At 39.8% G+C, this 13769-nt stretch overlaps 1 protein-coding gene across 1 annotated transcript; it reads right to left on the bottom strand.

Moving 5' to 3' along the window:
• Window positions 1–453: 453 nt before the first annotated feature.
• Window positions 454–13648, bottom strand: gucy1a1 (guanylate cyclase 1 soluble subunit alpha 1). Its single transcript, XM_035417120.1, has 8 exons — window positions 13113–13648; window positions 12763–12824; window positions 10924–11018; window positions 10125–10837; window positions 7010–7495; window positions 5109–5252; window positions 1422–1576; window positions 454–981 (listed from the first exon to the last, which is right to left on the bottom strand). The coding sequence occupies exons 1-8, from the start codon at window positions 13347–13349 to the stop codon at window positions 840–842; spliced, it is 2034 nt and encodes a 677-aa protein (XP_035273011.1). The 5' UTR covers window positions 13350–13648; the 3' UTR covers window positions 454–839.
• Between the last annotated feature and the right edge of the window lie 121 nt (window positions 13649–13769).

Genomic DNA, 13769 nt, shown 5'->3' with positions numbered 1-13769 from the left:
TGACGCGCTCTATGGCCTGGTGAATGCCAATGCTATCTGTGGCTGGCAGCTCCAGAGTTGGCCCTGTCTCGTGTAAAAGCAGCCCTTCTAGTTTGCCTGTCCCAGTTGTGCCTGAAGCACTACTCCAAAACAATGCCCGCGCTGGTCAGCTGGACTACATACTGTAGTGAGAAGGGGTACCTGGCAGAATGTGGCTCTGAGAAGCAGTTAGTACTTGCCTGAACAGAACACTGCGAATACATTTGTGTATTCAAACCTCAAAGAAAAAGAAAGTGATGAAAATCTAGAAAACAAGAGTATTACTTTAGATATTCTAAATGACAGTCATACCTGTTTTCCACCTCTGCATGATTCAGAAATATTCAAAAATGTTCTGCACTTGGAAATAGCTTATCAAGTGTTTAAGCTTTCACTGAACTTGCACAGGGTTGTCATTCAGGACAGGCACTTGAGTAACCCACTCACATTTAATCAAAAGTTTATTGCAGCTTTGTTATAATGCAAAAATAATAATTTTAATAATAAATGATTGCTGGGAATATTCATTCCTTGTGATCTAGCTAAGCGTTGACATCACAGTCAAAGGGCATTCTGCAAAAATCCACTGTGCGATATTAAAACTACGGCATGGGTGATCGTGTGGATTCAATAGTACGCAGCAGCAAATTAAGAATAGTTAATTTCTCATTTAGCAACTTCACATCGGCGTTATGAAGATGTCAATATCACCTCAACAGATATACATATAATTCTGTAGCCCACTGCTTTGTATGTTAACACTGTTTTTATTTGTCTCCCCTGTCGTGAAGTTAGCATCTCATTAGCGACGTCCTTCTCTTTCAGTCTTTCACAGCCTCGCTGGTCTGTTGATCAAAAGCTTCCAAGAAATAACAAACACCAGGGATGTCTGAAGGGAAGTTCGGAGGCAGATCCTGTCTGGTCCTGGGAATGAAGCTGAACTCTGGATGACCTTTCAGCAGTCTGAAATAAAATAAGTTTTTTTTAATACTTATTTCTTATTTTTTAAAAAGCATGTCTCATGGGAATTGACAGCACAATAATAACCAGCCCTGTCCTCTACTGTGGCATTTTTCACTTCATGACTAAAGCAACGGAGCAGCCATGTAAAAGCCCAGTAGCCATTTAAAAGTCACGTATTGACATACGTGTGCATTATTGGGCCTGATTATTCATTTGAAGCTCTCTCTGTACCGAGACAGATTCCTGGATGTTAAAGCCAAAGAAAACTGAACTGATAACATGGGAGAATATAACAGAACTCCAGAATAAGACAGGCAGATTCTGAAGTGTATATCCATCAAGCCTGCTAATTGAGTGCAGTATATATTGTAGAAACTGATTTTCTTTTTTTTTCAGTTTTTTATGAAAGCTTTTTTCCCAGAAGTAAACTGCTGTCTAACCTGTGCGTGGTTGGGCTAATATTGATTTTTCCTGGAATGCTGCAGGACTCAAACTTGTTAGCCAGGGTGACGTTGTTCCCAAAGAGGCAGTAACGAGGCATTTTGACCCCTACCACACCAGCAAGGACGGAGCCAGAATGGAGTCCAATTCGCATCTGAAAATAAAAGCATAAAGCCACTCATTTATGATTTGTTCTAATCATCCCAATAACTCACAGTTGGGTTTTGCTTCATGACAGTAAACATTGGAAAAATACTGCAGCACTGCCACAGCATGGACTATCACCTGCAGAATCCTGGTAATATGTTTCTTATTTAGAGCCACACACTTATACTCTCATATGCTATTGGGGTGATAATATGCTTCAGGCAATTTGACCATTCTGTTGTATGCGGTATAAGCCAAGCATTGAAGCAAGAAGTATTCAAACATAGCCACCACAACAAAATGATGCCATGGATCTTGTTGCAAACGATAGAGGCATATATTAATTTTATATTTTTACATGTGGAGAGTCATCAGCAGGAAAATGCGATTTGCTAATTCATGTTGATATATTCATAGCTTGGATATGCCCTACTCAGACCATGAGGGCTGTATGATAAGCTCCTACTGTCCCTATTATTATGACAGGGGCATTGCAAGGTGCAGTTGTAGGTGGTTTGCTCCCATGTTTGTATTGTTTGATTGTAGAAGCACAGCCACATAAAATGCCAGTTGAATAAGAGCAATTTCAGCATCAGCACCTGCCATTATTGGGCTTAACAAAAATTACCACTCCCATTGCATACAGTATAAATTAAACTCAGCGTACATTTTCAGCAAAACATTGTCAAAGCCACCTTTCTCTGTAATTGCTTAGAGAAAAATCTCAGTAAAAGCTTTCATTAAATGTTTTTCATTGTCATACACAGTAAAATGTCCAGTGGTAATTCAACTCTAACAGTGTTAATTCAACTCCACCGGATAACGTTTGGTCCCAATGGGACCAAAATGGACCAATTTTACTGTGTACTAGTGCATTACCCTGCTGTATTAAGAGCATAATGGACAATCAGGTTAGTGGTCGACGGTGGAAACAAACGCAGCAAAATAAGGATGTGTGATGCAACTGCTCATTTAAAGGGAATGTGGAAAGCATGCTGATTGGCCAGAACACAGTCAGACTACTACAATTACTGAGGTATTTCTTGCTCAATTATGATTGTCAGCATGTGTGTGAGCATCATTAAAATACCTCAATACATGCCTTTATTTTATCTGAGCATTTTTGAGTTTTCCAATCGCAATTCTATATGAAACCTTTGTCTCATATGATATAAAGTATAACAAATGATGTGCAAGATAGGGATTTAAAACAAAAAAATCAATTTGCCTCAACCGGGTCTACATTAACTAAAAATGATATTGCAACCAAAAATGGAATATGCTTCTTTGTGCTGTTATTTCATAATCTCAACAAAAAACATTTTCATTGCATAAAAACGCCTAGTTACTCAGGCATAGAAAGCGCTGTCAATAAGTAATTAATTAAATTGATTGCGAATTAACAGCAAAATCTAGACCTGCCATTAAAAGTATTGATTAAAAAAACGAGGCCACGTTACAACAAAAAAACCTAAATTATTTAATGTAACTTGTCCCTGTGTTTCTTCATCTTACCATTTGAAAAGTTAATCACCATACTTTACAATTTTCCATTCTTGGAGAACTGTTTGGGTACTGAAACCTGGTAGCACTATGGCACCGGTTCCCATTTGACCATTACTGAACGGGAATTTTGGTGGCATCTTCGCTAACGTTACACTTGCTCTGTCGACAGAACCATTAACAAGCTAGCTAAAGTTAAACTTGGTCAAAACTTGTCTGAAAGTGACAGCAGTTGGCTACTCTGATAAGATTACTTTGATCAGACGTTGTTACTGGCAGAAGATGTAGCTAAATGTCCAATGAGGAGAAGTATTGATTGTGGGATTGGAGCATTTTGTAATGATGAAATGGGCAAGAAAATGAAGGAGAAAAACACAAAATAACTGAAGTTTGGGGCTTTATTGTGTGGGCGTGTGAAGTTTTATCTGAATTCTGTGTGTTCACATTAGGTCAGAAGCTACAAAGCAATGTTCTTATGGGATAAGAGTATGTGGTCATTGTTGTTATTTCTGTAGGAAACAGAACATTTCTGTATTTTGGTGAGCATAGGACCTTTTTGAGGGTTACCATAGCTTAGATCTTTTCAAGATGTTCCATTTACACATCAAGAGTATTTATCAATATAGTACAGCTGCCCTGCTCCAGGAACACTGGAGCACAGCCACAACATAGACTTGCACCTGCAACCTTCTGGTGATACATTTCAAACAATGTACCACACTGATGTCTTGCATATGCTATTGGAGTGACAATATGCTTCAGGTAAATTATCCATTCTCTTGTCTGTGGTATAAACCAATATTTTAAGCAAGAAGAAAACATAGCCACCACTTAAATAAACCATAAATACATTAATATTCATCTTACAATGTTAAGCGAAGACTGTGGAGAATGATTGACAGGACAATATGATTTACTAATTTTTGATGATATTTTCGTAGCTCAGAGATGCTCCCGTTAGACCACGAGAATTACGCGATCAGCAGTCACAGCATGTTTGTTTCTTCTTGGTTTCCTGTCTTTGCCAGGAGCAACAAAGTGATGCCCCTCCTCTACACATCTCTAACATCAAGTGGCCAAAGTGAACAACAGTGCAATTTAACCAGCCTCAAATGAGAATTAATTCAGATCCTTGAATGCTGTTTTGCTGATAATTTGGTGCCTCCATAAATGGTAGCTGATTAATTTACAGAGCAGCTGACAGATTTATGAAAAGATATAAACATTCATATTCACTGGACATTCTGTATTATCCAATAAAAATCTAATAACGCTGTCATGTTCTGAACAACATGTGGGGGTTCAACAATAAAATCATCCTTCTGTCATTAGTCAAGTGTTGGCATTATAGAAACTCAAGGGTTGTTCTCAACCTTGCTCCTGATGGGCCACCGGTTTTTGTTTTCACCTTAAAATGACGAACCAATTCAGACCCAGGACAAGGTGAGGAGAGTTCATTGTGTATGCTGCTCTAATTGATACATTAAGTGAAAATGAGTGAAAGCAAAAACCTAGGACCAGGGCTGAAAAAACAAACAAACAAGAAAACAAGAAATATATATAAAAATACAATACTTACACTTATTTTTTTGATTAAGAAAATCATAGTCTGAGGACCTGTATACCATTTAACAACATAATGTATGGATATTTAACGAATAATGATAGCTGGTATAGTATTCCTTATTTTTCAGCACAGATTAAGTCCATTATTCATTCTTTTAAAATAAAAATTCAAGTAAAGTACAGACTTTCTAGAACCAATGCATAGGAACTACTTCCCTACCTCCCTTTCTTTGATGTGCACACTCATTATTTTTTCAAATCTAAAAATACATGGAATCTAATTTAATCCATTCCAGCTACCCTGGAGTAATGTACATTAACATTCATAAGCTGGAAAAAAAGCTCCTCTACCCCAGAATGGATCAGGGTTGGACCAAGCAGATGCTGTGCATCATTATTTTCAGGGCTAATCCTTTAACCCGCCACCTCCAGACAGTGATGCGAATGGGAGGAGTAGGCACGGCACTGACCTTGATTGGCTCCCCGGCGGGGGTCATGACCTCGTCCGAGAGCTCCATCATCTTCAGGGCCATCAGCGCGATCTGCACCGCGTGCGTCTGGCTCTCTTTGTGCAGGCCGCCGGCCACGCAGTACGCGTCCCCGATCGTCTCCACCTGGAACACGGGCACAGGGGCGTCGCATGACCCACTGGGTGCTGTGCAGAGGTCCTTGCTCTTTTTTTATACGTTTTGTCTTCTCTCACTTTCAGAAGGAGAAGAGGCCGGGGTGGCCTTACTTCTGAAGCATGCAAATAATTCACAGGGGGTTTGGAATGATTGTCAACAATCCCATAATAACTGAGACCTCCTGTATCTTAGGCCAAAATGGTTTGCACTGAAGTTCCTGTGTATCGTGCTATGTAGTCCCTAATGAAATTCAGTTGATAAATAATCATCATTAAAAACTACTCAATAAATGCCTTTACACCACCTGCCCTCGATAAACAACTCTGAAGCTGGTCATCTCGGTCCCCACATCGTGTCCCGCATTCGAGCAAAGGAATGGTGCTAACCACAGGTGCAGCGGAGCATTTCCCTTACAACTGAGAGGAAAGGCTTCGCCATATAAATATAATTCATAAACAACAGTGCAGCTGCAAGGCATCTGGCAAGGGAAGTATGAGAACCTATTTTTAGTCCCAGCTGTGAATGTTCAGTCCGGGTCCTAATCTGACCCCCTTGCACGCTCCGAATTCATCAGCACTGGCTGAAAGGCTGATCACACAAGATGGGTAAGCTCTTAATCTGTAGGGACATGCTGATTATGCCTGCGAGGCTCTAATCAGATTGGCACAGTGCACTGTGATAATGCCAGTTTAGTCAGGGCCCATGATGCAGGTACCATCTGCACATTTCTAAGATAAACTGAAATCAAAAATGGCATTTTTCAGAAATCACCAAAAGCCAGGACGGGAGTGTTCTCTTCAGCTTCAAACACCCCCCCCCCCCACCTCCAAACACCTGGACGCCCCCCCCTCCACCTCTTACTCATGTTAAGGTGCTGATAACCTGAATGAACATACTATACTACACACATGCACACACACACACTCATTGTCTGTGTCTACCCTCAGTCAGGATCAATGTAAAGTATCTCTCTCTCTCTCTCTCTCTCCCTTAATCTACACCAAAGGCAGTCTGTTTTGTACCATTGTTTTCACACTTTCAATAAATAACACTTTGGTTACAATGCAGACAATAGGGCAGATGGCTGGTTCTATTTATAATGGACATACTTATTAATCCTACAGAGCAGTCAAAAGGAAATTTATATCGGTAATGTTTGTGGTTTAAAATTAGCTCTATACAACATGCATGCTGTACCATTTTGATCTATATTGTGCTTACTTATAGAGGTATATTTTAAGTTCCACATTAAATAAACAAAAGATGCCATCTAGAAAACCTAAATCAATGACCTGCACATATGTTTAGGATATACTTCATGTACTATAAAAACCCAGTCAAATATATTAAACCTATCTTGACACTTACACATAAACTGTTTATGAAGCTTTTGTATGTTTCCAAGAAACATAAATAAATATATGTGATATGTGTGGTCAGCTCATATCACAAACACTCAACTAAGTTTGCATATTTTTCATTTTTACCAGTCGCTGTTGTTCTCCAAGCATCATGACACAACTATACGGTATGTGAACATTCATACTTTAATATGACTAAATATAAACACTAAATATTTATATTTACTAAATTATACTTTAAAACTGCACATTATAAAGTGAAATATCATTATTCAAATATTTTTGTATGCACTTTTGAAGGTCACGCCGGATAAGTCCACCTGCTAAATGCTGAAATGTAAAAATATGCAGATATTTTTATATATCGGCAGAGGAACACTGCACCTTATATATGTCCAGCTCTCCGCAGTGGTGGTCAAACCTGGTGTAGAGCTCATTCAGCATGGTCACCACCTGCATGGGGGTGCACCGGGAGCAGATGGCCGTGAAGCCCACGATGTCCGAGAACAGCATGGTCACGTGCTCAAACTTCTTGGCCCGCACCGACTGACCCTGCCAGAGCTGCCGGGCCACGGCCCCAGGGAAGATGGTGAAGAGCAGGTCCACGGTCTTCCTCTTCTCCTCCTCCAGGGCCTGGTGGGCCTGCTCCAGGGCGGCCTTGGCCTTGCCCAGCCTCTTCTTCAGCCCGTCCTGGGCCTTGGCCTGCTCGCCCACCAGGACCACGTCCCGCAGGGCGTTGTGGATGGGGATGTCCGAGAGGTACAGGCCCCGCCCGGTGAGCTCCTCCAGCTTGTCCACGCACGGCGAGCCCAGGAACAGGATACTGTTTGACTCAGAAATGAAGATCATTTGGCCTTTCAGGTCCATGAGCTTGAGAGGGAAGGGAACCACAGAACAGCAGGAGGCAGTTAAGTCAATGGAGAAACTACTCACATTCGCAGTGCTTTTCCAATATGGAAATTGAAAATACTGTAATATACTATACATATCTGGACTTTTGCAGAAATATAATAATAAAAATATTTCACAGCAGCATAAGATATTGCAAAATATCTTCGACATGCAAGAATGTCGAACTTTGATAACATTTGAAACAGTTGTAATAAGTGTTTACATTTATTACAGAAATTCTTTTCTGCCCTATACTCACCACAACCATTAAAGAGCAAGGAGGTGATGAGGATGAAATGTAAATAAAATGTATTCATAATTGCCGCACAAACGCACAGCTTGACCTGTAAATCTGTATCCCAACACAGCAATATTTTGAGAGCACTGTTTCAGCACAGGCCAACTCTCTAAATGATTAAATAAATGAGTCCTAGGCCCAGATTCAATCTAACTGCAATGTAATTGTCCGTATCTCTCAGTAACAAAATGCTATGTTTTCATTTCTTACACAATGCTACTGTCAGTCAAATTGTTGCTGACAATGTTGTATGGAAATAGCAGCACAATGTTGCTTGCATCATCACAGGTTTCCAAGAAAAACAACGTGTGAAGGAATATTTAGAATTGTTGTGTGTACCAAGGCCAACTTGAATATACATGTATGCGACACACCAGAAGTACCCATCTGCAAGAGCTGATGAAGATTTCAAGGCAGTCTACATGTTATGTAACTCACAATTAATAGGACATCTGAGCAAATGAACACATATCTTATGTAAATGTGGCATACATAACGCAACATATTTCACTCATCAAAACAATGCCATATCGTGTACCTGTTTAAAATTTGAAGGTCATATGAATAACAAATCATGAAAAAGAACTGCTCAGCTAAATTAACATAAAAAGCTGCCACATTTGTCATAATTTCGAATGTAATTGCTAGGCGAGTGACAGACCATGAGTGACAGCTGTACGAGTATCATCACATATTTGTGAGAAGCAAAATTCCTGCCATACCACGTGACACGTTTGGCAGCAAAAATTAATTTGCTGACATCTGTGGACTTTGACATAAATGTGTGCCAAATAATCTATGAGCAACCCGGGGAAGCATTGCTATGACTGATAATACTGGCACCCAATGGTCTGGTATACGCTGTGTGGGGAACTAACTATAATTTCAACCTGCATTTATAGTATAATTTATAACATAAGCACGCCCAATGTCAGGGTCCTATTCAAGAGTTAATGAGTAGCAAGGCTATATCTTAAAATGTAACGGCTGTCTTATAAAGCATGGCCTCCAGAACAAGTTACGTATACATCACCAGATCATTCCAAATATTCATATTATATTTCAAACTAATCGAGAACGGTTCTGGTAAACTTCAGTTTCTAAGAAATGAAAAAGAAAAAAAACCTTGGGAGAGCCATTGGCTTCTGCTGACCACTGCTTGGAAACCTAATACGGTGGTTAGAGCTGGACTTCAAAAGACCTTACTGTACTAAAGCATACATGACACTGTCATCAGCATGTCATTACCACACTGTAAAAGTTTCATAAACAACTGTAGTCCTACATAATTTCTGATGAGAGGAGTACAGAACGTTATGTAAAAAACATGAAAACTAATGTTTTATTTAACTCTTTTTTGGCTGTCATAAAGGACATTATGACTGCTTTAGTTATAAGGTGGTAAGCCATTTGGATTAAATGTGCCTTGCATGGTTTTTGACGCTTATAAATTTAGTGTGAGAGATCAAACCTGCTTAAGTATACAGTAAAAAGTTCAATGTCGAACTCTAGCACAGTTCTTATGATAAAATGTACTCTATCAGCGATTATTTAATATTAATAATTTTGTTGTGTGTGTTACTCAAAATTAAGGACCCAAAATATTCAGTTCTTTGAAGTATATTTTATATTTAATTAAAAAGGGAACACAAACTTCAAAGTGTGAAAACATTGGTCCTCCAACAGCTGCACTGTTTAAAGGCCTTCATTGCATTATTGTATGGGACCACTTTATTCAGCTAATCATTGGCCTAGATTCAGCCAAAACTTGTCCATAACTTTGATCCAAAATGAAATGCAATTGTTCCATTTTCTTCTTCACCGCCACAGTTTGACATGTTCATTTTGGTGATCGCTGAACTTGGCAGACTATGACCAAAGGGAAAAAAAACACTCGCATGTATTTGTGAGCCAAAGCAACGGACAGATTTTGATTGAAACCAGGCCAGCCGTCTTGATTGAACCAACGCAGTTTCCCACCCTGGTTCAGAAAGTGGATTCTGGAAACCCCGCTCTGCTACAGCGTTCCAGGACAGGAGTTGAGTGGCCCCGTGTAAGCATTTTATGGGCGAACCTTTCCCATTGTTTTGACATTCGGATCTCCTCTCATCCGGGATAATGCCGCCTTCTTCCTGCATAAGTGCGTGCTTCCAGCTGTTGGAAGTTGTGATTGATGGTGCGGTACGCAACTGTTTTAATTCAAGGTCTATTTTTAGTCAGAGCCTTGAAGCAATTTTATGCACAATTTTTTCCTGTATTGGTCTGTAATCTGAATTAAAGAAAGTTATTAAAATAAACGAAATGCTTTACCTTAGCGGCTCCATCACCAGGATTAGCTGCCTGCTTTATTCTCAAAATGAACTGAGTGTTCAGCATGGTTAGGATCCCTTGAAAGGTGCTCCTGATTTGCGGGGACACGATCAGGAAGTGCTCCTCGAACAGCGGCCGCCTCTGGACGTCTCTGCGGTTCAAGCGCCTCCTCAGCCCGTCCCCGATCTGCAGCAGGCTCATGTCCTCGTCGAAGAGGACGTGGAAGGGGAACGTCGCGTAGAAGAGAGACATGGGTATCTCCACCGCCGCGTGAGTTATCAGCGGGCTGGGGGTCAGCCTCCTGGGGTCGGCCACCTGCACCGAGTAGAGCAGGTGGGGCTGGGCTCGGGCCTGCAGGCTGCTGTCCTTGCCGCACGACGGCTCCATCACCACCTCCACGTCCGTCTTGTACAGCACCTGGGCGGCTGCTTTGATTATCCCCGGGAAGAAGAGCTCGGTGGCCGGGTGGGGGTTGAAGTAGTACACCGTCAGGAGGCCCGGGTCTTTGTCCAGGCAGAGGACCGAGGCTTTGTTTACGTAGCCGGCGCTGCTGTCGGGGATCGGAGGCGCGCTCTGCTTCAGCAGGACGTTGAAACTGTTGAGGAAGTCGTGGAGCGCTCCCCCAACTACGCCCAAAATATGCCCGTCCTCCTCGTGGCATGTTTTGAATACCTCTACCCCGAGTGACACTCTCAGGGTGTCCATCTGAATGCCTGGAATTGTTGAAAAGGTCATTAGGGAAACCATAAATTATGAAATTATTTACTAAATATATGTTTGAGACTAAACATGTCTTTACCTGATTTTTCTGAATAATTTGTCATGGTCTCCATTAAGTCTTCTGCATTTCCAAAGCTCCACTCTTGACAAAGGTCTGAGTAAACTGCCGCAGGACTGCCAACAAAAAGACCCAAAAGTATAAACCAATGTAATAATATGCAGTTATACTGTAATAATAAAATAACAACATAAATGTTCATTCAATAGAAAACATTCTTAAAGGCACAATTCATTTGGCTTCTGTTGGGTAGAGTAATAGGTACTGTATGTACCATGGCCACGGAGTTTAGCATCCAAACTTCTTTTCACCGTTTATAAAGCCCAAGTTAGTGTATAAAAAAAAGTGCAAATTTCCCCATGGACATTTTTGCTGCCAGCAGTCTAATACAATTATTGGCTTGTGAAGTGCAGTCATAAACTCACAGCTGTCGCTTGCAATCAATAAATCAGAAATTTTGCTACGAAATTTAGAAATTATAGTTTTGGTGAATAAGTTTGTAACATGGAAAGATACTTGCATTTTTAAAAGTACTGTCATCTTAAATATTGAAAGAAATTGTATAAATGCAAAAATGGGAAACAACAGATCCAAAAATTCATTAATTTCTGAAAACAATCCTGCCCAGACAAAATAACTGAGGATTTAGACGGGACCAGCTTTAAATGCACCAAATTTAAATGAAGCTTATTTACATTTCATTTTTGTTTTGAACTTATTTTTATTTGGTGGCTCCAAGCATCCTCTTTTTCTCAGAAAAAAAAACAACGAAACTGGAAGGAGACTAACACTTCCTGAAAAATGTTGCACAGTAGCTACCTTCATAATAACCTTAATAAACATAGAAAAATACTCTTTTGAACGGAAATATACTGTAACAGGTTATGCCATGCCACCATACATATACATGGTATTATCCCAATATACAGATATAGCAAATATGATAATGATAACATTTCCCTTGACATAAATAGTGGAATAGTACAACCTGTGATACACTTACTTTGCACAAGTGTACATGAATCTTACAGTGCTTATGGAGGGTTAACATAGTTTCTATGTAGGGCTCTGCATATTAAATATAGCAAAAAAGCGAGATCACATTCCAGCTCCAACTTTTGTTTACTTGTTCCTTTGTCTGGTTTCACTCACTTTTTAATGGTTTACTACATGCATCTTTTTTTTTTTTCATTTAAAGGTTGTCTGACCATGTCTTGTTTTCATGAACTACAGTAGTGCATGTTCAACATAGAATGCGTCAAATGACATTCTTAATCTGATTTTTATCAACTATCTTTCATTTGCTTCTGTCATGTAACCCTGAATATGTGCTAAATTACATAATAATGTGCATAAATTACATTAAATTTTAATAAACCAGATATGGTTCCTCAGTATATGTTCTATCATAGAAGTGCCTATTTAGCACAGTTCAAATGCTCTATGCAGTCATAAACCATATACTAAAGTTTCAGCAATTACCTCTTTGGGAGGTTAAACTTATTATTTATTCTTCTCCAAAAAAAATTTCAAATATGAATTCATATAGCACGATAATTATAATATCAAAACAATAACATCATAGCAATAATAATATTTTAAGTGGCCACACACAACCGAAAACATCTATCTTAATGCTCAATTCGTGTCCCTGGCACCTGTCTGAGCTGCAAGTGGGGGGATGGGGGAGATTTAAATTTAATTTTAAGTGTACTGCTGTAATATTCAGTACTGTATGAACCATAAAGCACAACAACCTGGAAATCTGATTTGTATTAATGCTTAAGATCATTGCAATAATTGACTGCAATCAATAGCATTTCTTTCATATTGATGTAAAGAGTTTTACCATATTCTTACCATATCATGTCTAATTTATGTTGTTTCGTCATTCTTAGGAAAGCAGTATGCAGCCGCTGAAACTGCAAATACCAAAGTATGCAAGTTAATAATAAATACTCAATTCAGATGTTCATAGCAATACTGGCCAAATATGAAACTTGGTGAAAAAACGGATTCTATTTATGTCGCCAAAGGTCCAAATATTCAAAGGCAGAGACAGGGCAGACAAAACACAGACAGGGTGCATTTTAAATTCAGACAGCGCTTTACTCTACTCATTCACAATCCTGATGATTGATACAAGTCTGATTATACATTACCTCAAAAGTGAAGCCTACGTCCATAAAAAAACGATAAGCTTTATTTACCTCTGGACACATTAACTTGCGGACGCTTTCTCCTAATGTATGCAGATTAACTTTGCTTCTGCTTGTCTTTCGCTGAGGTAATGTCCCCGGTAGAGAACCGCACACCTCATTCGATATTGGCAGTGTGTCCCCTGCTTTTGCACATTCCTTAGACTCTCCTGGTTCTTCATTTTGCAGCACCACAGAGAATGGACAGTCCCCGCTAATTTTTAGTTCCTTCAGTTTTGCGCAAAACATTCTGAGCGACCGACTTTTCTCCCTCCCAAACACAATTGACTATTTTGTCCACCACGAACTCCAGAGTCGTGTCCAACTCATGACAGACAGCATTCCCACACAAGAAGATGTCCACAGAAAGTGCAAAACACTTGCATGAATCCAGTGCGTACTTTCTCTTTCTGAAATTAAAATATTTTTCAAGAGATCAGTAGCCTATCCCCACGCCAGCAACAAAACGCAGGATTCATAGTAAATTCAAGGGCAAATGATGAGTGAAACGATGGTACCACTGTCCAATGATAGTCCACGGGAGATCCTCGATGTGGCCAATCGATGCTGAAGGAGGTTGGGCTCGCTTGAATGCGTATAAAATGCCATGTATTCTGCAAGCACTGAACCAAATAATTGCTTGAAGATAATGTGAGTGGAGAGCAGTCA

Source organism: Anguilla anguilla, chromosome 5 (assembly GCF_013347855.1).
Source record: "Anguilla anguilla isolate fAngAng1 chromosome 5, fAngAng1.pri, whole genome shotgun sequence".
Lineage (NCBI taxonomy): Eukaryota > Metazoa > Chordata > Actinopteri > Anguilliformes > Anguillidae > Anguilla > Anguilla anguilla.
This window is presented reverse-complemented; position numbering and strand designations above follow the sequence as displayed.